Raw genomic sequence first — 22,124 nt, 5'->3', positions numbered from 1 at the left:
CTTAAATTAATAAAACTCTGTCTTGAACTTCAATGCTACCAAAATAAAAATTGAAAAGAATAGACCATTGTATTTTTCTAATGTGTATCACAGAAAAATCATGTAACAAAACCTGTTCCAGATAGCCAGGCAAAGGGAGACTAGTAAGGTTTATTGGTTCCTTTAGTGGAGGTAGTTTGTGTGGAAGCTTCTGATCCCAGTATTTCAGTGGAAACCTAAAAACACAAAATTCATTAAATGGATGCTCATAAATATATTCATTCTGCACATTCAGAAATATAGACGTATACTTCATTTGGGATCCCAGCCCTGTTCACCTTGTCTTATTTTTCACAGCAACTATATAAAACTTTCTTTATTCTCCTCTAGTTTGATTTCCTAAGTACCTCCTTCTATCCCTCAGGCAGATGCCATGTGATATACAGGAAGGAAGCCATCTGGATGGAAGCCATCCTCCATCGGCTGCTCAAGCAAAGCCACACATATGGTCCTCTTTCCTGGCAGACCTCCTATCTAAGACCAGTCCCTGGCCACACTTGGTTCCCCACTGCATCCTCTCCCCCCATGTATCTTACTATGGCAGTTTCTCTCTCCTTCTTTATTGAATTCCCATATATCTGCATTTAAATACACTCATAATTTCTTTATTAAAGAAAATCCAACTTCACTCCTTCAGTCCTTTATACTGCTCCCAGCACCTAACAGCTATTTTCTTACTACGGTTGAAACAATGAGTCTTCCTAGAGATCACAAACTAAAAGAGTTCTAGCTACAGAAGTGATGGGATCTACATGGCATTTTATTTAAAAATTCGAAGCAGTCATGAATGTTTAATAATCATAAAGTTTAAAGAAAATTCATTTCCAACTTCTGTGGAAACAAGAACTGTCTGGTAGTACATGAGCAACTGCTGTCCCCTTTAGCCAGGGGCTGTGGGGCCCAGTTTGCAGCCCTTCCCACCACTTGCCACTTGTCCTCTTTCATAAGCAACCGGCTTCCCTTTGCTCCTTTTCCTCCTGTCTGCTGAGGACATCTGTGTTTGTAATCTCTGAACTACAGGAGGTCCTAATCCTCTCATCTCTCTTCCACTCCACTCCTCATCTCACTCTAATCAACATTATTCCCAAGATCACCAGTGGCCTGGGATGACCAGAATCTCACAGGCATTTCAGTCCTTGTATAACTTGACCTCCCAGCAGCATTTAAACCTGTTGGCCATTCCCTCCCACAGACTTTCTGTCTTTCCCTCCACCTCCTATCCTGCTCTCCTTTCATCTCTCTGCGGTTCTTATTATGGGGTTCTTCTTTTTCAGTCTCCCATGTAAATACTTCTGACACTGCTGTGTGGGTGTTTAGCAGAGTGTGGTCCCAAGCCTGCTGAGGCTATATCATAGTATTTTGGACAGGACTACACTATCGGCCTCCTAACTGGTATTCCTGCCTCTAACACAAACTCAACACTCCATAGTGGTCTCCCTCTGGAACAAATCTGATTCTAACACTGACCTACCTTAATACCAGACAGTATATTTATACTCTCCTTAGGGTCAAGTCCAAGTGCTGTATGGTGGTTTTATTTACCCTCTGCACTCTGGCCCTGCTCACCTCCTCCAGCCTTACTTCTGTCTCTCTCCCTCTCCACATCACATGCAGCCATGCTGAATTTCTGCAGTTGCCTGATCCCCAGGGCCAGATTGGTTGTAGGTCCCTCTGCTTGGAACTTGTCCTTTTGTCCCTTTATCTAGCCCATTCTCAGTCCTCATTTAAACAATTCAGTTGTGCCTTTGGGCTTCATGTTTCGATCCCAGAACTCCAGGTGCTTCCCACCCTTGGGCCCCATCACAGGCTGTTGTTATCAGGTACTTGAAGTCTATTTTACCAGAAGCCTCAGGATTTGGGACAGCAAGGTTAGTTCTTGTTCTCTACTCCTCCATTTCCCAGCACGGTGCATGGAACACAGAAAATATTCAGTGAATATTTATGACTTAGTAAATAATCTCACCTCAGGAATTTATCAAGTTTTTCTTTACTCTCACAAATATATATACGATCACGGTATTCTACAGCATAATTAATATTACCAGGTACGAGGGCTTCATATCTGAAAGATCAAAACCAAAGCAAAATAAAAAACACCCTTCTGTGTAAACAAAATGTCAATGTTTTCTTTTTCTACTTATGCAGCCCAAAGAAGAAACAGAACATTTTCCCAATTAAAAAGTAGCAGCCATTCTGGGGATTGAACTTAGGGGCACTCAGCCACTGAGCCACATTCCCAGCCCTAATTTGTTTTTTAATTTAGAGACAGGGTCTCATTGAGTTGCTTAGTGCCTCGTTTTTGCAGAGGCTGGCTTTGAACTCATGATCCTCCTGCCTCAGCCTCCTGAGCCACTGGGATTACAGGCGTGCGACACGGCACCAGCCTGATCAAAACTTTAAGATTGCTAAGAAGTACTCATTCTGAATAGGGGCATCTTTCTATACTTCTCTGAGGGTGAGAACTTGCCTTTGTTTTCCATCCTGATAGGTCACCGGACAGTAGCCCTGGAGTTCTGCACACTTGGGGAATCGACTCTTCAGCTCTGACAGCGTCAGCCTTTTGGGAATCCTGTCAGCAGGTGGGAGTGGATGAGGTGCCAAGGGAGTCACGTACAATTCTGGGTTCTCCAAAAATTTCTATTAAAAAAGGATTACAGAAGCAAGACCTTTTAAAACAGCTACAGTATACCTGTAAAAAATCCATGGAGGCTCTCCTGTTCTTTTCAGTTGCAATGTTGTGCCCTTCAAATCACCTGAGAGTTGTTCTCCACACTATAATAACTTTTCCAGTAGGAAGTTCCATATGGTAATCTCCCAAATGATCATGTCTCTCCTCACCTCATTCATTCATATAAAAATGAATTGTTGAGCTTCAACTATGTGACAGGCAGTGTGAATCACCTGCTGGCCAGTCTTCCTGTCCTGCAGAGTAATTAACTAGTTGAGTAATGCCCTTCGGAAGGTGAATTAACTTCTCTAGAGTCAGTTACTCTGTAAAATGGACAGGGTAGGCCAGATACATGATCTCTAATGTCACTTCTACTTTTTAAGTTTTGGGAATACTATTTAAAAAGAGGAAAGAAATGAATATCTCAACAAAGAAATAACAATAATTCTACTTCTTCAGAGGAAAATAAAATGTTCAGAGACATCTGATCAGTTTTCATTATTGCCTTCAACTACCAACCATTTTATATCATCAAATTATGGATATTATAATTCCAGAACAAAACCTCATTTTTGTTCCATTAAACAAAAGTACAGTCAGGCATGGTGGCACGTGCCTATAATCCTGGCTACTTGAGAGGCTGAGGCAGGAGATCACAAGGTGGAGACCAGTCTGGGCAACTTATCCCCCAATAAAAACTAAAAAAGGGTGGGGATGTAGTTTGGTGATAGAGCATGCCTGACCTCAATCTCCAGTGCTATAAAAACAAACAAAAAACACACCCAGAAGTACAGTTGACCTTCCATATCCATGGACATAAACAGCTGGTCCTCTCTATCAGCCGGGCCTAAATCCTTGGGTTCAACCAACCAGGGATAAAAAATACTCAGGAAAGAAACATTGGTTCTATAGTGAACATGTACAGACTTTCCCTGTCATTATTCTCTAAACAAAACAGAACAACAACTAGTTATGTGGCATTTACATTGTATTAGGTATTATGAATAATCTAGAGATGACATAAAGCATATGGGAAGGTGTGTGTAGGTTATATGCAATACTATGCCATTTTGTATAAGGGACTTGACTTTCATGGATTTTTGTATCTTTGTTTGGAGGTGTACTGGAACCAATCTCTACTGAGGGAAAACTGTATGAAGTATGTGGGGGTACAGAAAAAATTTTAAGGGTTGGGAACATAGCTCAGTGGTAAGTATTCTCCAAGCATACATGAGGCCCTGGGTTTGATCCCAGTACTGCTAAAACAAAAACAAAACAAAGAACCACATACACTTTTTTAAAAGTACAGTACATAGTAGTACATAGTAGACATATGTCACCTGTTGTTTCATTTCTATTGACTTTTTTTGGTCCTTGGGAGTTAACCCAGGCTCACTTTTGCACTGAGCTATATCCCCAGTCCTTTTTATTTTCTATTTTGAGACAGGATCTCATCAATTTTCTTAGAGTCTTGCTAAGTTGCTGGGGTTGGCCTCAAACTTGCAATCCTCCTTAGTTGCTGGGAGCACAGGTGTGTACCACTGCACCAAGCCTCTATTGACTCTTTTCTTTACTTTGCAGCCTTTGGAGATGAATCTCCTGGATGCCCACCTATGAGTTGAGCCCTCTATGCTCAGCACCCTCTATATTGGTGAGGCTAATCATCTGCTCTCCCTATCTGATAGCTGGCTAAGGCCAAGGGCCCATCACTGCCCCAGGGCTTCTGCTATTTCAAAATATGTCCTGAGATTTGCTCTCAGGACTGATCACTGGTTTCAGAGACACAGATTCCAATAATGGGGCTTCTGGTCCCAAGTTTCTGGGGGTTTCCAGGAGTGGCCACCCCTTGCTCTTTGATGAATTCCAAGATAAGGTACTTTCTATCCTTGGTAAGTATTTGGATTTAGGAAAAAAAACTTACATTTAGTTTTTCCTGGGAACTCATTTTATAATAGTGACCTCTGAACTCTGCTGCAAATTCCAAGGAGTCAGTTACAGAGCAGTCACATAATTCATATGATTCTGCCAGGCTGACAGGGCAGAACTGTCCAAATTCTCCCAGGCGAGAAATCAGTTCTTGAGGTGTGATACACAACTTGTTGATGAGGGCAGCTTTCCCTATTATTAATACATTAACTATTATTATTATTATTATATATTTTCATATGAAACAAAGATTTTTTTAAAAAATAAAATAATTTCAATTACACAGCACTATACAAAAATACCACACATTTAAAAATTCCAAATGATAAAGTAAAAAGTCAAAGTTACTATTCATACCTCCAACATCTCAAACTAACACCCTTCCTGAGAGGTAATCATTGTTAGTTTTATATCCTTTTAGTCTTTTTTCTATATATTTGCATATATGCATATTTTTGCATCTAGTGTGCTTATGTCACTGTGCCCTAAAATATTATTCTGCAACTTGTTTTTATTAGTTAGTCATGGTCTTTGATATCTTTCTATATTGGTTTATATGATTTACCTAATTTTTTGAATTGATACACAGTACTTCACTATATATACATATAGTTTACTTAACTATTTATCTATTGATAAGTGTTCTGTTTTAGTTTTTAGCTATTATAAACTATATATTATGAATAATATTTATATAAGCCTACATAATTATTTATGTGTGTAAAAACTGGAATGTGTGTGTATGGGTATATATATATGTAAATGTATGTGTGTATATATAAACATATATATATATATATATATATATGTATGTATGTATATATATATATATTTGCTATATATTTAAAAAATTTCTATGGGATAGAGTTCAGGAAATGCAAATAGGTTGTTGACATGATATTACTGACACTAATTTCTCATTGTGTCCAGATGCCACCCTAGGGAAGAGAAGAAACATATATCCAAAAGGGACTGGGTTTACCCTAAAGAGGATGTTTTAGAAAGAAAGAGTCTTGTTTTGAGCAACTAATAAAAAAATTTAAAAAAGAAAAAAGAAAGAGTCTAAGGTCCTTTAATGAATAAGTTTAAGAGTTTTCTTCCATTAGAGCAGGGACTCCAAAGCAATATGAGATGTTACAGAAAATTAAATTGTTTTTTTATACATCTTAGTTAAATGAGTGAATTTGATGCCAATATATTTTAAAGTAGTCCTTTTATTCATTAAAAAGGATGAAATCCGGGCTGGGGATGTGGCTCAAGCGGTAGCGAGCTCGCCTGGCATGCATGCAGTCCAGGTTCTATCCTCAGCACCACATACAAACAAAGATGTTGTGTCTGCCGAAAACTAAAAAAAATAAATATTAAAATTCTCTAAAAATAAGATAAAAAAAATTTTTAAAAAGGATGAAATCCGGGGCTGGGGATGTGGCTCAAGCAGTAGCGCGCTCGCCTGGCATGCGTGCGGCCCGGGTTCGATCCTCAGCACCACATACAGACAAAGATGTTGTGTCCGCCAAATACTAAAAAATAAATATTAAAAAAAAAATTCTTTAAAAAAAAAAAAAGGATGAAATCCTGTCATTTGCAGCAAAATTATGGAGCTAGAGGACACTATGTCAAGTGAAATAAGCCAGACATGCAAAGATAAATATCACATATTAATCTTAGAAAAGAAGAATAGAACAGTGATTACTAGAGGCTAGGAAGAGGAGGATGTAAGGGAGACAGAGGGTACCAAAATAGAGTTAGAGTGGAGGAATAAGCTGTAGTGTTCTACAGCATAGAAGGGTGACTTACGTTTACAACTTAACATAATTTACGAAGAACTGGAAGAGAGGAGTTTGAAGGCATCAAACACAGAGAAATGATAAGGAGATGTGTTATGGTTTAGGTGTGAGGTGTTCCCCCAAGCTCCTGTTAATGCAGAAATATTCAGAGGTAACATGATTGAATTATGAGACCTGTGACCTGACCAGTCCATGTGGTCTGAATGGACTGACTGGGTGGTAACTGTGGGCAAGTGCGGTGCAGCTGGAGGAGGTGGGTCACTGGGGACCTTCCCTGGAAGTGTTGTTCTTCTTGAGGCCCCTTCTCTCTGTCTCTCTCTTTCCTGACCCTGACCTGAGTAGAGAGTTTTCCTCTGCTGGGCTCTTCCCTCATCATGTGCTGCCTCACTTTGGCCCAGAGTAATGGAGTCAGTCATCTATGGACTGAGGCCTCTGACACCATGAGCCCCAAATAAACTTTTCCTCCTGTAAGTTGTTCTTGTTCAGTGCTTCGGTTACAGTGATGCAAAAGCTAACTAAAAAAGGGCTGAAATCTAAATGATCCCATTTGACCATTACACATGTGTACCTGTACTGATTATCACACTGTACCCCCCAAATATTATTATTATGTGTCAAGTAAGAAGAAAAAATAAATTAACAAGTGATAGTTTGAGTAGCAGCAGTCATTTTTTAGAAAAAAAAATAGATATCCCCACATATTTTAGTCCATTTGGGCCACTTACCAAATGCCTTAGACTGGATAACTGATAAACAACAGGAATTTATTGCTCATAGTTCCAGGTGGGGAAGTTCAAGATCAAGGTGCCAGAAGACTTGGCATCTGGCACTTTCTTGCTGCATCCTCACATAGAAGAAGGGGTAAAGAGTTTCCCTCAAGCCTTCATAATAAGGGCAGTAATCCCATTCATGAGGACAGAGACCTAGAGACCTCATGACCTAATCCCTTCTTAAAGTCCCCACCTCCTAAATCTATTGCATTGGGGATTGAATTTCAACATATGAATTTCTGAAGGACATAAAATCTCAGACCATAGCACCACAAAAATTGAATAGTACTATATACTTAAAATACTGCTTAGGATTGTTGGGACAAATGTTCAAATTTAATAAATTGTGGTAATATGGGTCAGATATGTTTAAACTTTATATTCATACTTTATTTTACATTTTAAAATATTTTCTTACCTTCTCGTATTCTTTCCAGGTATGTCTGCATGTGTTTGTTTATCATGTAAATTTTCTTAGTGACTTCATTCCACACCCACCACTTACTGTGAAGTCCATCAATCACATACCAGTTCTGATGCTGTTCTTGATAATATTGCCTAATCTCACCAATATTTTTACGGTACTTTGCATTCTTGATAGCTATAATCTGAGCACTGTTGTGCAATGGATAAGGCAAACTAATAGAGAAACAGAGAAGGAATGGAAAAAGCTGTTAAAAACATAACTTTTTTCCTCTCAGTGACTAAAATTCATTTCTTTGTCATTGTTTTTAAACCATGTACATTACTTTTGTTCACTTTTTTTTTCCAGGAACAATCTTTTGAAGATCTCCTTGGAAGGCACATCCAACTCAAAGATGATCATGGGAATGATGGAGTTGGTTTCCAAGAGATTCATCTGATATGCAGTTACAGGGTACCCATCGATGACAACGCTTAACACAGAGAAACATGAAAATAAAAATTCTGCATTTCTTTTTTCTTGTGCTGCCTTCCAGAACAAGTCCATCTTTTCAGGACTGACCCTAGGCTTTTCCTTATGTAACTCAGTTTATCTAGGTATTTGACAATAATGTCTTAGACCAGAATGTTAGCATAGGAGAGAGAAAGAAGTGGTTTAATTTGAGATGATAAGCAGAAATATATACAATTTACTCATTGACTGGATGAAGCAGAGAGGGGAAAGGAATATATGGAGGATGAAATTTTAGCTTTCTTAAGCAACATAGAAATAATATGGTATAATTTAGTAATAGGAATGGGTGAAGGTGATATCAGAATTTGCATTTATAAGTGTCTATGTTTAAAACAACAGATCAACTTGTGAAATACATTCAGAATTTAAAAGGCATTCGAATGAGTCAAAAATGAGAAAATAAGTATTTTGGATACTTAGTCTCAAACTTAAAATACACGTATTTGGGAGTGATGAACTCTGATAGCTCCCCAGTTTAGACAGACAAGGGAGCCAGTTTATCCTCTTGTGCTTTATCTTCTTCATTTCTATACCCTAAACCTCAGTCAGCCCAGGAGCCAGGAGGTGGGCAGTACACACAGGGACACAGCTGGGAAGGCAGAGGTAGGAAAGAGGTCTGTATGCAGACACTTAGCATTGCAGAACTAGGTTTTGGCAGAATTTAAGAGAAAACAGAATATTTTAAACACAGTGCTCCAGTTGTGCTATTAGTGTAAGCATGAGCAGCAGAAAGAACATAGACAGACCCAGATTTGAAACCTGGTTTAAGCTCTCTGAGCTTCAGTTTTTAGTAAAACAGAGGAAATGATATTCAACCTTTTAAAAGAGCAGGTATGTACTAGAATAGAACCTGGCATATATTAGATGCTCAGTAAATAGATGTTCTGGGAGGAGAGAGACACTTTTTTTGTGTGGTTATTCTGTGAGGAGGCTGTGATACAGAAAGGGAGATGCAGAGTTGGTAAGAGGAGCCTGATGATATCTGGGTAGGAATCATTCCGTCAGGATTCATCATGCGTGCCTCTGAACAGAAAGGCTGAAGGGAATTTGTTAGTCCAACAGTCTTGAGATAATGGAATGATTTTCATTATCAAACTGAGAGGAATAAAACTGTCCATAAATTATGTGAGGAGTGACTTTCTAAGTTAGGCAGCTCTGTCATCTGTCAGGGCCTATCTAGCCTTAGTCACAGAATGTGCTCCCCCAGAGCTTTCAAGAGAAAGTCTAGAAAGTCTAGGCTTCATGGTAAACAGCATGTAAATGAACAAGGCTGGGCTACTATGAGAGAAAAGGTTGCTTTTTGTTTTTAGAGAATATCTCGACTTCTTTGTCCTATGAAGGCCACCTGAGTGACCTTCAGGATTAGGGAAATCCAGGGTGAATGAGCAGCCTTTGTCCTGGGATTGAGGTGAAATAAAACCTTTATGACTCAACCAGAGTTGCCCTTACCAAAGTCCCTTCTATGCAAAGCTGAACAAAAGGGAGGAGGTAACTCAACTGGACCTGTTCCTTCTTATCCCAAAGGGTGTGCTCTGGGAGAAAAGTGTGGCACTCCAGAATATGCTCCCCCATAACTGAAATCAGAACTGTTCAAAGTCTTGACCAGGACCATTGGCAAGGAAGGGCCAAGAGGCTTAGAACACACAATAACCAGGTCAGTGACCTAGGCTCAAGGACGGGGCCTTAGGCTTCTGGAGTAGAGTTTTTACTCCCTGGGTGTGGCAGTGACTATGCTGGAGGAAAGTGGGCCAGCACAGGAGAGTAAACTAAACACACAGCTAAGCACATAGCTCTCTTGTCCAGACACAGCATTAAGTGAGGCACACTGCTGCCTGGGTAGGCAGCGGGTCAGACAGAACTAAAAATAATTAAGCTTTGAAAATTTGACATCTTGTTCAGAAATTAACCAACATTTCAGCAAAATGGAGGTTACCTTTGCTCTGGATGTAGGATTTTATTTTGGATGTCAAAGTTCTGTTGTCCTTGGGAAAACCCATTATCTTTATAAACATTTAGATTATGACATGTCACATTAAGAAGTTTAAGTGAACAAACAAATTCTTCATCTGAAGAGCTGGAACATGAAACTATCCTTTACTATTTATGGCATCAAATTCATCTTTAACCTTGTCTCGGAATCAGCACCATCTGAGACAGGGAAGGCTGCACTTCCAAAATTCCATGGGGCAGTGAGAAGCACTTTTGGGGTGTAGAAGTCACATGGGTCTCCTCTGTGGACTGTGTAAGCCTGGAGGCCTTTGTACAACTTGAAGGTTCTGCAGGGATGAAGTGGCCTGCCTGCTAATCTAGCAAGTGAACATTCAAGTTGAGTCTCACTTTGAGGGAATTTAAAATATGTAACTATATTATTGCTCCAAGTTTAAGAAGTACATTGTAACCTATATGATAGCTTTAAACTCTCTTTAAGATAAGTGCTTTTAAACTGCTAGTGAGCAATTTCTTGATGGCCCTTCCTCCCATCCTACTTTCTTACCCTGAAGTATTGCACACACTGTCCATCAGAGCAAGGTCTAAGGCTTGGATGGCCAGTTCATCAGGTGCTACCATTCCTTTATGGAGATGCCAATTTAACATCAATCCCAGCTCTGTTTCTGCATGATTGTTCAATATAGTACGCAAAGCATCTCCTATTGACAAATGTTTTAAGCCATAATCACTTGCGAGTTTTTTGGCCACTGAAAAATATGAAATATTAAACTTATTTCACTTCACACATTTATCAGTTAACCTTACTTTCAGACTCCGGTTAATGATATCAATACCCAACTAATCTTCATACTCCTCAAAGAAAATCTGAAAATTAAAATTGCCACATTTTACTGAAATAATAATTGTCAAAGATAAGTTATTCAGGTTTGTGACTGATGAAGTTGAGTAACGAGTCCATGTGTCTTGGAGGATTTTCCATAACCAAACCCATCTTCTTCTAGCTGCATGAAGTAGCAAAATTTTTGAGAGCACTGCAATAATTCCTATGTATATTCTTAATATTTGGGACCATGTCCAAAATAACAATGTAATACTCCTGATTCACTGGTTGGTACCATTCTCCTATCTGCCCATCACCGTATTCCATGTTACAATCAGGATAGCATATCTTATACAACTAGGTCTCAGTTAATCCTCTAGGAAATAATTTTTTAAAAATTGTAATGGTACACCTGACATTTTTATAGTGACTTATGGCTTATGAGGCAGTTTTTGTTTTTTCCTTCTGTAGCCCTATTGGATATTTTCAACAATTTTATTGGGTAGATGGAATGGATATTGAAATTCTAATGTCCATTCTACTCATCTGATGGAATAGCTGAACAAATCAACTATCAGGGCCACCCAAAAGGAAAGCCCCTGTGAGAGCCACAGAGCAATCTCAGTTTCACCACAAATGCTGGTACCAGACCTATTTTTTTAAAGTTCTAAAAATAATTAAGCTTTAAAAATTGACATCTTATTCACAAATTAACCTCCATTTCAGCAAAATGGAGTTACGTTTGCTCTGGATGTGGGATTTTATTTTGGATGTCAAAGTTTTTCTGTCCTTGGGAAAACCCATTATCTTTATGAATTTTAAGAATATGACCCTTGGGCTGGGGATATGGCTCAAGCGGTAGCACGCTCGACTTGGCATGCGTGCGGCCCAGGTTCGATTCTCAGCACCACATAAGAACGGAGATGTTGTGTCCGCCGAAAACTAAAAAATAAATATTAAAAAAAAAAAAAAAAAAAAAAAAAGAATATGACCCTTGTTGTATTAAGAAGTTTAAATGGGCAAGTGAACTTTTCATTTGAAAAGCTGGAACACATAACTATCTGTTACTATTCATGGTGACAAATTAATTTTTGACCTGTTTCTCCTCTTCAGTCAGCCTCTGAGACCTTGTAACTTTTTTCTTTGAAATATGTCCTATATCTGTAAGTTCTATTCTATTCTCATTGTGGCTACTGTTCATATTTTTGCCATGTCATTTGGAAACAGTACAACCAATTAGTTTTTGGACTTACTGCCTTAAAACAGAAACAACAAACAACAAAAGCTACAGTTCAAAATTATACAAAATTCAAACACAATAGAAATGCAGCTTTTTAGCAATGATTAAGATAATGAATTTGCATTTTTTAAACTACAGATTGATATGATTTTTCTCTAAGCCATTTGGTCCTAGCTGTTTTTAAGTCAGGTTATAGTTCTGACTGCCTTCTTGCTGTAAGTTGAGTTTGTATGCCAAAAAGGCCCAATGTTGAAGGCTTGGTCCCCAGCCCATGACACTGAGGAGAGAGGTAGGGCTTTGTGGTGGTTTTAGGTGTTGGAAAGCGTATCTTCGAACAGGGTTGTGTGACCTTGGTCTCTTCCTTTCTATTTTTTGTGACCTAGCCATCAGGTGAGCAGTATTGCTCTGCTAAACACTCCCTGACATGCTGTGCTGCCTCAATATAGGCTCAAAAACAATGGGGACCCGCTGGCCATAGACTGAAGCCTTCAAAACTGTGAGCCAGAATAAAACTTTCTTCTCTATAAATTGATTATCTCAGGTATTTTGTTACAGAAACAGAAAGGTAACATACTTTTCTGATGGTTATTGATCTATTTAGTTTTTTTTTTTAAATCTCTTTCTGAGTCAATTTTGATGGTTTCTGAGTCAAGTGGATTCCTGGGTTACTATCTTTTGGAGTATGCTGGCACTGTGTTTCAGGAGATTTTTTCATGCTTGAGGAAAACAAAGATATATATATATATATATATATATATATATATATATACAAGCTCACCTGTAGTTTTCCCAGATTTTGGAGGCCCCACAATTACAATCCTAATAGGCACAGTAAGCTTAGGTTTGGGCTGGCGTATATATTTGATTGGGTTCTTCATGAATTTATCTTTAGTTTCCTTACTAGATAAAAAGTAAATATACTGACGATGGATTACAGGATAAAGTGGATTCTCTGCATTTTCAACTGGCTTGAATATTTCTCCTTCATATAACTGCAAAACAATTGAATTTGTAAGACCTTAGCATTAATTTACACAGCATTTCTTCCAAATACATTAAAAAATTTGTAAAATAAGATGTGAGAAATTGTGGGGGTACACATCTGTAATCCCAACAACTCTCAAGTTGGAGGCCAGCCTTGACCATTTAACAAGCCCCTACTGCATAATAAAAAATAAAAGGCCCAGGGAATGTAACTTAGTGGTAGAGCACCCCTGGGTTCACCCCCCTTGTACTACAAAAAAAAAAAAAAGATAAAAAGAAAGAATCTTTGTTATGGACTAAGAAAACTATAATCAGATATTAATATAAAATAACTGTAAAAAGTATAAATTATTTTATACCTGTATACAATCAATGAAATATTTTCTATCAGTTAATGAAATTATAGTTCTACTTCCTTTATATTATTTTTAGTATATATTGACTGTTTCTGCCAAGGGGTGCAGATCCATTCCTAAGTGGTGCTATGGATTTAATTGTCCCCTCTCCCCTATAATTCATATGTTGAGGCAATTAAGTTTAAGTGAGGTCACAAGGATAGGGCCCTAATCCGATAAAACTAATGTCCTTTTAGAAGGGAAAGAGACACCAGGAACACAAATCAAGGAAGCTCCATGTGTGGATACTGAGAAGGCAGCCATCTGCAAGCCAAGCAGAAAGACTTCAAGGAAACCATGCCTATCAACACCTTGATGTTGAATTTTCAGCCTCCAGAATTGTGAGAAAATACAGTTTTGTCATTTAAGATGTCCTGTCTGTGGTGATTTGTCATGGCAGCCAGAGCAGACTAATACAAGTGGGTTCCTGGGTTATTATCTTTTGGAGTATGCTGGCAAGGCAAATTCCATTAGGTTCTCTTCCCCATATTTGGTACAGATGAAATCCTTCACACATAAACATTAACATCAGTCATGAAAGGGAAAAATCTCTATGAAAGGCAGCCTAATCTGAGTATGGAATGGAGTGGGAAGAGTAGTCCTATATCTTCATATTGATGAGAATGAGGATTACGTAATTAATTCAAGTTAGGTTTAAATATCTTTTTACAGCATCAGATGGCCATCAGATCAGCCATTCCTGGACTTGACAGAGTAGGTGTAAACTAGTATGGTAACATTATTTCTCCCTGAGTGCTATACCAGGACAGTTGCCACAGGTCAACATTATTGTCAGCATCATCATTATTGAGCTAGAGTGAAGTTCATGGCTACGGATAAGAAGAAACTCAGGGTGGGGAGGGGTGCCTGCTCTATGTTACACATTTGATAATAAAAAAGAGAAAGGTTAATAGTTTCATTTGAAACTCCCAAGTATTTTTGTAATAAGTTAAGAATATTACACATTTTTTTTTAAAAAAAGAAAGAAAAAAACATGGCTTTCGAATGTTTTTGCTAAAATTACCTTTACAGGGTCCCAATAACCAAATGAACTTATATACTTGTAGGTAAAGGTAAGCATTTTCTGGGCAAGCTGTGTGGATATTGGATAACATTTCTCAAAAATGCTCTCACGATTTTCCACCAATGGCTTCAGTTTTGTATGCAATATATATTGTACAATGTGGATTTTCCGAGCTCCATTAATATGAATCATTGGTATTAAAAACTTCTCAAATTCATCCTGATGAGAAAAATCATAAAATCTCATGTTTAGTGGGCAAAAGACCAGTTGTCACAGGTAATGAGCATTGTGGTGGTATTTACTCATAGCACATAGACCCTGATGGTTACTCATTCTGGGAGGAAACAAATATTTTTTCAGCTTCCAAAATTTAGCTGTGTGTTGACAGCTAAATTTAATTTGATCCTGTAAAGCTTCATGTTGCTCTTGGTTTATGGACTTGTTTTCATATTCTTAAATGGGAATTCTTAACTGACACAAGGGAAAACAGCCCTAAAATAAATACTTCTTTTGAAATGTTATAAAAAAAAATAAGGCGTAAACCAAATTGATTTTGTTTCATTCTCAAATGCTACTTTTTGCATTATGAAACAATGAAGGAAAAGTCAGAACCTGTATCATTTGTAAATTACTCATTTCTGTTTCAAATTTTTCTCCCAGTTCACTTCTCAGGCGGTCAATTGCATCAATTTCCTGTTCTTCATCTTCCTCGCTCATTTCTTCTTCATCTTTTGGAAACTCTTCTTCGAGGATGTTTTCAATATCATCTTCATCATCATCAGGCTCTTCCTCACTAACTTCTTCATCTTCTCTAAATCCACCCTAAGGAAGAAAATACTCTTTTACTATACATGTAAAATATGTGCCAAATGACACCACTAAACCATCTAGAGTACTTTATAGTAACTTGATATTAGTTGGTATTCTATGACAACATTTGTCAGCATCCAGAAATTTAATACCTTGAATACTCTGACACCTTAGAGACCCCATAAGTAAATAAAGAGATAAAATAATTAATATTATTTGTGTCCATGGTTGTCAGAATGTTACATGTTTTTGATGGTCTTCAGGAAGAATATTTAATGCAGTCAAAGAGTATTAAAAATGTGTTAACTAGAATAAGATCAGTTTCCTTATATGAAAATAGAGTAGTGAAAGTACCTACCTTACAGGGTTTTAGGAAACATTAAATGATTTAGTACACAGACAGTCCTTAGAAAACTCTGTGGCACAAGGTAAGTATGAAAATGATAGCCATTGTTGCGCTATTATAGTCATTTGGTATAAAGTACTGTATTAATAATGTCACTATCCTTTTAGGAGACTATGTTTCATTTGAGGTATGTAATTAATTCATGAATTATTATTGAAGACCATGGCAGAATTTTGGTACTAAGTTGTGAATACAGTTTAAGAGTTATGGTTCCCTTAGCACAAAACTGAACCTCATAATATGTATTTTCCTGTGTTGACTCCACTCCCAAGAAAACTCCCCAAGTATTCCTTGTCTCAGTTGAGGTACGGCCTTCCAGTCAGAAACTAGGAAGTTATCTTGATCTTGGGGGTTATTGTGACACCTCACTTCCCCAAACCTCTGCCCACCCAGTTACCAAGGACTCTACTCCTGAATGCAATTCCTTATTAAGAAACGTATTTCAGGGACTGGGGTTGTGGCTCAGTGGTAGAGCGTTTGCCTCACACGTGCGAGACCCTAGGCTTGATTCTCAGCATTACATAAAAATAAAAAAGTGAAATAAATAAGGTATTGTGTCCAGTTACAACTAAAAAATAAATGTAAAAAAATGTTTTAAAAAGCAACATATTCCATTCTTGGAGCTGGGATTGTGGCTCAGCGGAAGAGCACTTGCCTAGCACATGTGAGGCCCTGGGTTCTATTCTCAGCACCACATAAAAATAAATAAATAAAGGTGTTGTGTCCATTTATAACTAAAACAACAACAACAACAACAGAAAAAATAATAAAAAATAAAAAAAACCATTCTATTCTAAGGAGAATGTTTCTAGTATCAAGGTCAAACATTACTTTTATTCTTATTCAAAATTATGCCACATTTTAACTTATCCCATGTTTGGATGATGCTTTTCTTATCTCTCTCCTCTCCCCCATATTTCTAGGGGGTTTATTTGTTTTGCGAGCAGAAGCAGCATTATCTACCATATCAATTGGCTACTTTTTTCATATAATATATGAAAAGCTAATTTTCAAAGATCTTAAATATATGAAAGTCTTTCATTTCATTCTCCCATGTTATAAATAGTGTGGCTAGGTATAAAATTCCAGGTTGTAAATCATCTCAACTTAGAATTTTAAAGGTGGTCTATGTTTTCTATCATCCAATATTGTTAGTGAGAAGTCTGACATAAAGCTTATCCACATTCCTCTGTGGACATCTTTTTTAAATTTTAGAAATAGTTAAGATCTTGTTTATATCATTGCCAATCAAAAATTTCATGAGGGTATGTGAGGGTATGTCTAATACCTTTACATTTATTCTGGTTGGCATTCGGTAAACCCTTTCAATTTGAAGACCCATTGCTCTCTTCAATATTGGAAATGTCTCTTCTGATATTTCCTCTTTTATTTTCTGTTTCCACTCTTTTATTTATTTATTTATTTTTAAAAATTTTTTATTGTTGGTTATTCAAAACATTACATAGTCCTTGATATATCATATTTTGTTTCCACTCTTTTAGAATGTGCATTGATGTTGACTCTTTTGGATTAACTCTATCTATCGTCAGTTCTTTCTTTGATGTTTCTTATCTCTTGTGTTTTTTGTTCTATACTTGAGAAACTTCTTTGATTTTTCATTTTAATCTGTCATTTATCTTTGTCTTAAATTATTTGAGTTCTCATGAATTCTTTTTTGCTCTTTGATTTTTCAGAGCATCCTAATTTTATGCAAATACAAGTTTCTTCTTGAGTTTTCTGAGGACACTGGAACTCTTTATTTATTTATTTATTTTTGTTTGCCCAAATACCTTTAATGCAGCAAACCATCAAACCATCTCATGCATTTAGGAAATTGTTCATTTAAAAAAAAAGAAAAGAAAAAAACCCTCTTTTCCATTATTTTCAGGTTCTTATAATATTAAAATTAATATTGCCCTGGTTTCTTTGTTAATAGTAATAAATCCACCATTGGGGAGTACGAATTGTTTTATTATCATCAACATGGCACTTAAGTAAGTGAAATCTTGCCAAGTACATGGTGACTTGGGGTTTGTTTCTGCATCTGTCACTTGGCGAATGAAGATACCATCTTCAGGATGTTCCGTGTCATGCATTTCATACATATATGATGATGCTATTGCAAGTGTAGTCCCATCATTGCTGAAGGCAAGTGATGCGATGCTGGTAGGGTACCGCTGGAACTGGCACAGTCGTTTTTTTTTAAATGGATCCCAAATATTTACAAATCCATCAGAACCACCTGTGGCAAATGTATTGTGGATATTGTGAAATGAAATGGCATTGACTGGGTAAATCTGCTCAATATTATTTTCTTTTAGTCTGTGACATTTGAAAGCATACTTCTTCTGTACTTCAGGGCTTGGGTCCAAGTACTCAACTGCCACCGGGCCTTCAATAGAGCTTAATACATAGCCCTGCTTGTTAAGAATTGCTCTTATGCAGCGAGTCTGGTATTTCAGGCTGGACTCCCTGCGCTGCTGCACATAGCCCATGTTCCGTAAATCCCACACCAACACTCTGCGGCCCGCTGAACCTACAATCAGCCAGACTCCAGACACTGAGAGGGTATACACCTTTTCAGGCTGAGAGAAGGTCCCAGCATTGCAAGGAGTTCTGGGGTCCCACAATTTAACTGTTTGATCCCAACTTCCAATAACCATCACATTCACTTCTGGACAGTATTCAACACATCTGATAGGGGCATCATGGGTTCCAGCAAAATTTTCTTGATCAGTGTTCAAATCAAGCATTTTCAACTGATGATCTAATCCCCCACTCCAGGCATGCGTTGGATCCTAGAAGGCACAGTCCAGGATGGCGCCAGTGTGCTGGTACTTGAGCCGCATGGAGTTGGCCGGCACATCATAGAGGCGCATCATAGAGGACGAGACCAGCCCACTGGAACTCTTTAAATGGTTAATATTCCTGGGTTATCTATTTATGACCTATTGGTTTTTTTCTTCTTTTTTCTTTTTTTTGTCCTAGTTTTCCTTCTTCTTGATAATTTCCATCAAGAATATGGTGATTGGGGCTGGGGATGTGGCTCAAGCAGTAGCGTGCTCACCTGGCATGCATGCAGCCTGGATTCAATCCTCAGCACCACATACAAAGATGTTGTGTCCTACGAAAACTAAAAAATAAATATTAAAAATTCTCTCTCTCTCTCTCTCTTTAAAAAAAAGAATATGGTGACCTTGGTTGATTATTTTTATGAAAAAAAGATTAAGTTGACCAATTAAGAGCAATTGTAGCTCTCTGTGAGCAATGTTCTATAGCATCTAATGTCTTCTAGACATTTTATTTAATTCCTTTAGAAATTGTTTACATTTTTTTCTTTGGGGTGGCCAATGTCACTATAACATGAGGGGCTGGTAGAAGTGACCTATAGTTTACTCCCTTAGAATCAAATTATATGCAAATAAGTTTTGGTTATGAGTCTCATGCATGCAGGGTAAGGGCTTTACCACTAAGCTACATCTCAGCCCTATATGCTATTTCTTTTATTTATCATATTGCTTTGGTTAGTACCTCTAGCATAATACACAATGCTAATTTTTTGAAAAAGCTAACATCCTAAAAATCTTCACAGCAGATCATCTGGAAGACACACAAGTTAATTGTTCCTAAAGAAAAAAGATTTCATTTTTCTAAAGGTGGCAATTTGATTTCCTGTGACATTGTCCCCCACCCTGATCCCTCCGCCTTTTTCCTAACATCTTGTATCTCTTAGTAATTATGATAGGAGACATGTATTCTAAACTTCATGGTCTCAGAGAGCTGCCTCCATTATGGAGAAATAAATTCATTTAACCTCTAACAGATAACCATAAACTGTGGACAAAACCGACTCTCTCTCCTTCTCACTCACTCTAATTCATTCAAATGTTCTGGAGAGTAATCAAAAGCAGATTTGGGAAAGTAGTCAGAACAGGACAGAAGCACACGAACAAGGGTAACTCTTCCGATTTTGTACATTTACCAGAGGACAGTCTTAGAATTGTGGTGGTTCATATCGCTAAAGTTTTGATAGAAAGTTCATTATCTGACAAAGCAACTAGGGGAAGCTGTTACAACCAGGCCCATTGCAGAATGAGGGTAAATCCTGGAGATGAGAGAGCCAGAGAGGGGATGCTATTTTAAATTCAATGTGTAAATATTGTTTGAGCCTCAGGTTGAGCCATGAACCATGCATATATTCGCAGCTCAGCAACTGTAAAAACTGAGCTGCCACCCATTACAGGCACAGCAGTTTACATGTTTAATTTTATCAAGTTATTTTCCTGCTAAAACAAAAGTATCCAGTTGTCTTTGGAGGCAAATAACTAAATCCAGAATCTCCACATATAATATTTACAATTGTGTAATATAATCTAAAATTTCTCAAAATAGGAAGGGTTACAAAAGTGTGACACATTCTCATGAATAAAGATAATTACCAAATATCCAGTCCAGGTGTTAGAATTACCTAATAAGAACTTTAAAGCAGTTATTATCATTATAATCAATGAGTAGAAGTAAACTATTATTATAATAATTAAAAGACTAGAAATCTCAGGAGGGAAATAGGAACTATAAAAATAAACAGGTCCTGATCCTGATCCTCAATACTGAAACCAAAAATAAAGAAAACAGAGGGGATAAACTGAAAATAAGATGCACAGTCTCAGAGAAACACAGGACTGGATTTAGGGTGAAGTGTGTGATAACTTCCTGTTAGTAGAGAAGGTAAGGGGAGGCTGATTCTGCAGGCAGTGGGACAGGAGAGTGGTGGTGACTACAGCCAGAATGCTTGTTATTAGAAAGAAGAGAGTTAGAGGGAGACATGAAGACAGAGAAGTAAAACAAACAAGTTCACGGGCTTCCCTGGTACAGGAGTAAATTATTTGGATCACCACATTCTCTTATAATTCCCTTAATATTTTTTTCCAATTTTTTTAAACTTGACTTGGTTTCTCCTTTGATTAGTTTTTCATCTAGTGTAATACCTCCCTTTGCTGATTTTCATTGTTGTTTTTCAATTCCTCTTCATGGAATATTTTGCTAAGGATGTTCTATAGAGCAAGCTTTTAAGTTGTTAATTCTTTTAACCTTTGTTTATCATGGAAGGTTTTTATCTCATCATCAAATCTAAAATTGAGAGAATGAGGCTGCCTCTAATTCTGGATTTTGAGGACTATTATGAACTATATGGTTTTCAATGTCTTGAATCATAATCTCCAACCTGTATATCCCCCACAAGCCTTGTTTGTTGATGCATTCTGAAGTGTCCACTGAACTTTAGCCTTTGGGTCTAAACATACTGCCTCCTCCCTAGGAGGTATCAGAGATGGTCTGGGCCTGCTACTTGGTCCTGGACCTTGTTTCAAGCTCTTCTGGACCCTGACTTTGGCTTTCCCTCCATGCTTAGGATATGTATCTCTTTTAACTACTCACCCAGGTGGAGTCTCACAATTGTGCTTACTTGCTCCCTGGCTCTTATTCTTCCTGGCTTTCTCCTTCTGCTGGCTACTCAACACCTGATAGAAGGGACCCGGGCATCAGAACCGGTGGACAGAAGAGAGCAGGGACTGAAGAGAGGAACAGAGAAGAAAAAGGCCAGGGCTTGGCTTACAGAACATTCTTTAGTCACATTCTGAGACTGAAGGTCCACGAGATGGCGATATTTTCCTATAAAATTAATGCCCGCAGTCACTTTGGGATGGTGACGTGGTTTCTCCCATTAAAAATGTTTTATGTGCTGCTCAAAAATCAGACATAAAGGCAAAGGTTTTAGCTTAGGGCAAGAAGACAAAACTGGGAAGGGCTTTACCTGTAGGTGATCCTCCAGTTAGCTTTAAAAAAGCAACTCATGGAACTGCATATTCTGCAGCTCAAATAGGAGATAGAGAGGTTAGAATCCTGTCCCCCGCCCCATCTCTGCTCAGGACAGCAAGCTCTAGAGTATATCTGGATTCAGGATGGGTTCAACTCTGGTGTCACATGAACCAATATGACAATCACACCAAGTGATCCCTCAAGTGCTGCATTTCACTCAATGTTTTGTTGTCTGAGGTAGTAGCAGGACATATCTTATGAAATTTTCATTAAAGGTATTGGAAAAAAATTGCCAATACATAGTTTTCATCTTTAATAAAAAAATCTCAAGAGTTATGTTCTAAAAGTTTGCTGTATAAATTAATCATGTGGGGTACATAGCCAATTTTACAATAGAATAAGCCTTAGGAGAGATAACTTACAAAATCTTAGTCTATAAAATAGAACATTGGATCTTTAAATGAAAAATAAAAAAATCATACAATTCTAATGTTAACAAGTGGAAAAATCATAAATTAAGAATGTGTCAATACCCCCCCCCCCAAAAAAAA

General features: G+C 37.7%; 2 protein-coding genes across 2 annotated transcripts in view; both read right to left on the bottom strand.

Moving 5' to 3' along the window:
- The window catches only part of Ak9 (adenylate kinase 9), a 134,305-nt gene that overhangs the window by 2,447 nt on the left and 109,734 nt on the right, over positions 1-22,124 (bottom strand). The window contains exons 30-39 of the mRNA XM_046430075.2: positions 15,153-15,362; positions 14,541-14,759; positions 12,916-13,129; positions 10,622-10,823; positions 7,940-8,086; positions 7,609-7,829; positions 4,629-4,825; positions 2,507-2,676; positions 2,003-2,101; positions 113-215 (exon numbers count right to left, since the gene is read on the bottom strand). Of these exons, the coding sequence (XP_046286031.1) occupies positions 113-215; positions 2,003-2,101; positions 2,507-2,676; positions 4,629-4,825; positions 7,609-7,829; positions 7,940-8,086; positions 10,622-10,823; positions 12,916-13,129; positions 14,541-14,759; positions 15,153-15,362 (1,782 nt within the window). The remainder of the gene's footprint in view (positions 1-112; positions 216-2,002; positions 2,102-2,506; positions 2,677-4,628; positions 4,826-7,608; positions 7,830-7,939; positions 8,087-10,621; positions 10,824-12,915; positions 13,130-14,540; positions 14,760-15,152; positions 15,363-22,124) is intronic.
- Positions 17,139-19,423, bottom strand: LOC124083053 (mitotic checkpoint protein BUB3-like). Its single transcript, XM_058575047.1, has one exon. It carries the CDS (start codon positions 18,507-18,509, stop codon positions 17,649-17,651), a length of 861 nt encoding a protein of 286 aa, XP_058431030.1. The 5' UTR covers positions 18,510-19,423; the 3' UTR covers positions 17,139-17,648.

Source organism: Marmota monax, unplaced genomic scaffold, assembly GCF_021218885.2.
Source record: "Marmota monax isolate L192 unplaced genomic scaffold, Marmota_monax_Labrador192_F-V1.1 WCK01_AAM20220418_F8-fsc00013, whole genome shotgun sequence".
Taxonomy (NCBI): Eukaryota; Metazoa; Chordata; class Mammalia; order Rodentia; family Sciuridae; genus Marmota; species Marmota monax.
Note: the sequence above shows the minus strand (reverse complement) of the source record. Positions and strands in the feature narration are given on the sequence as shown.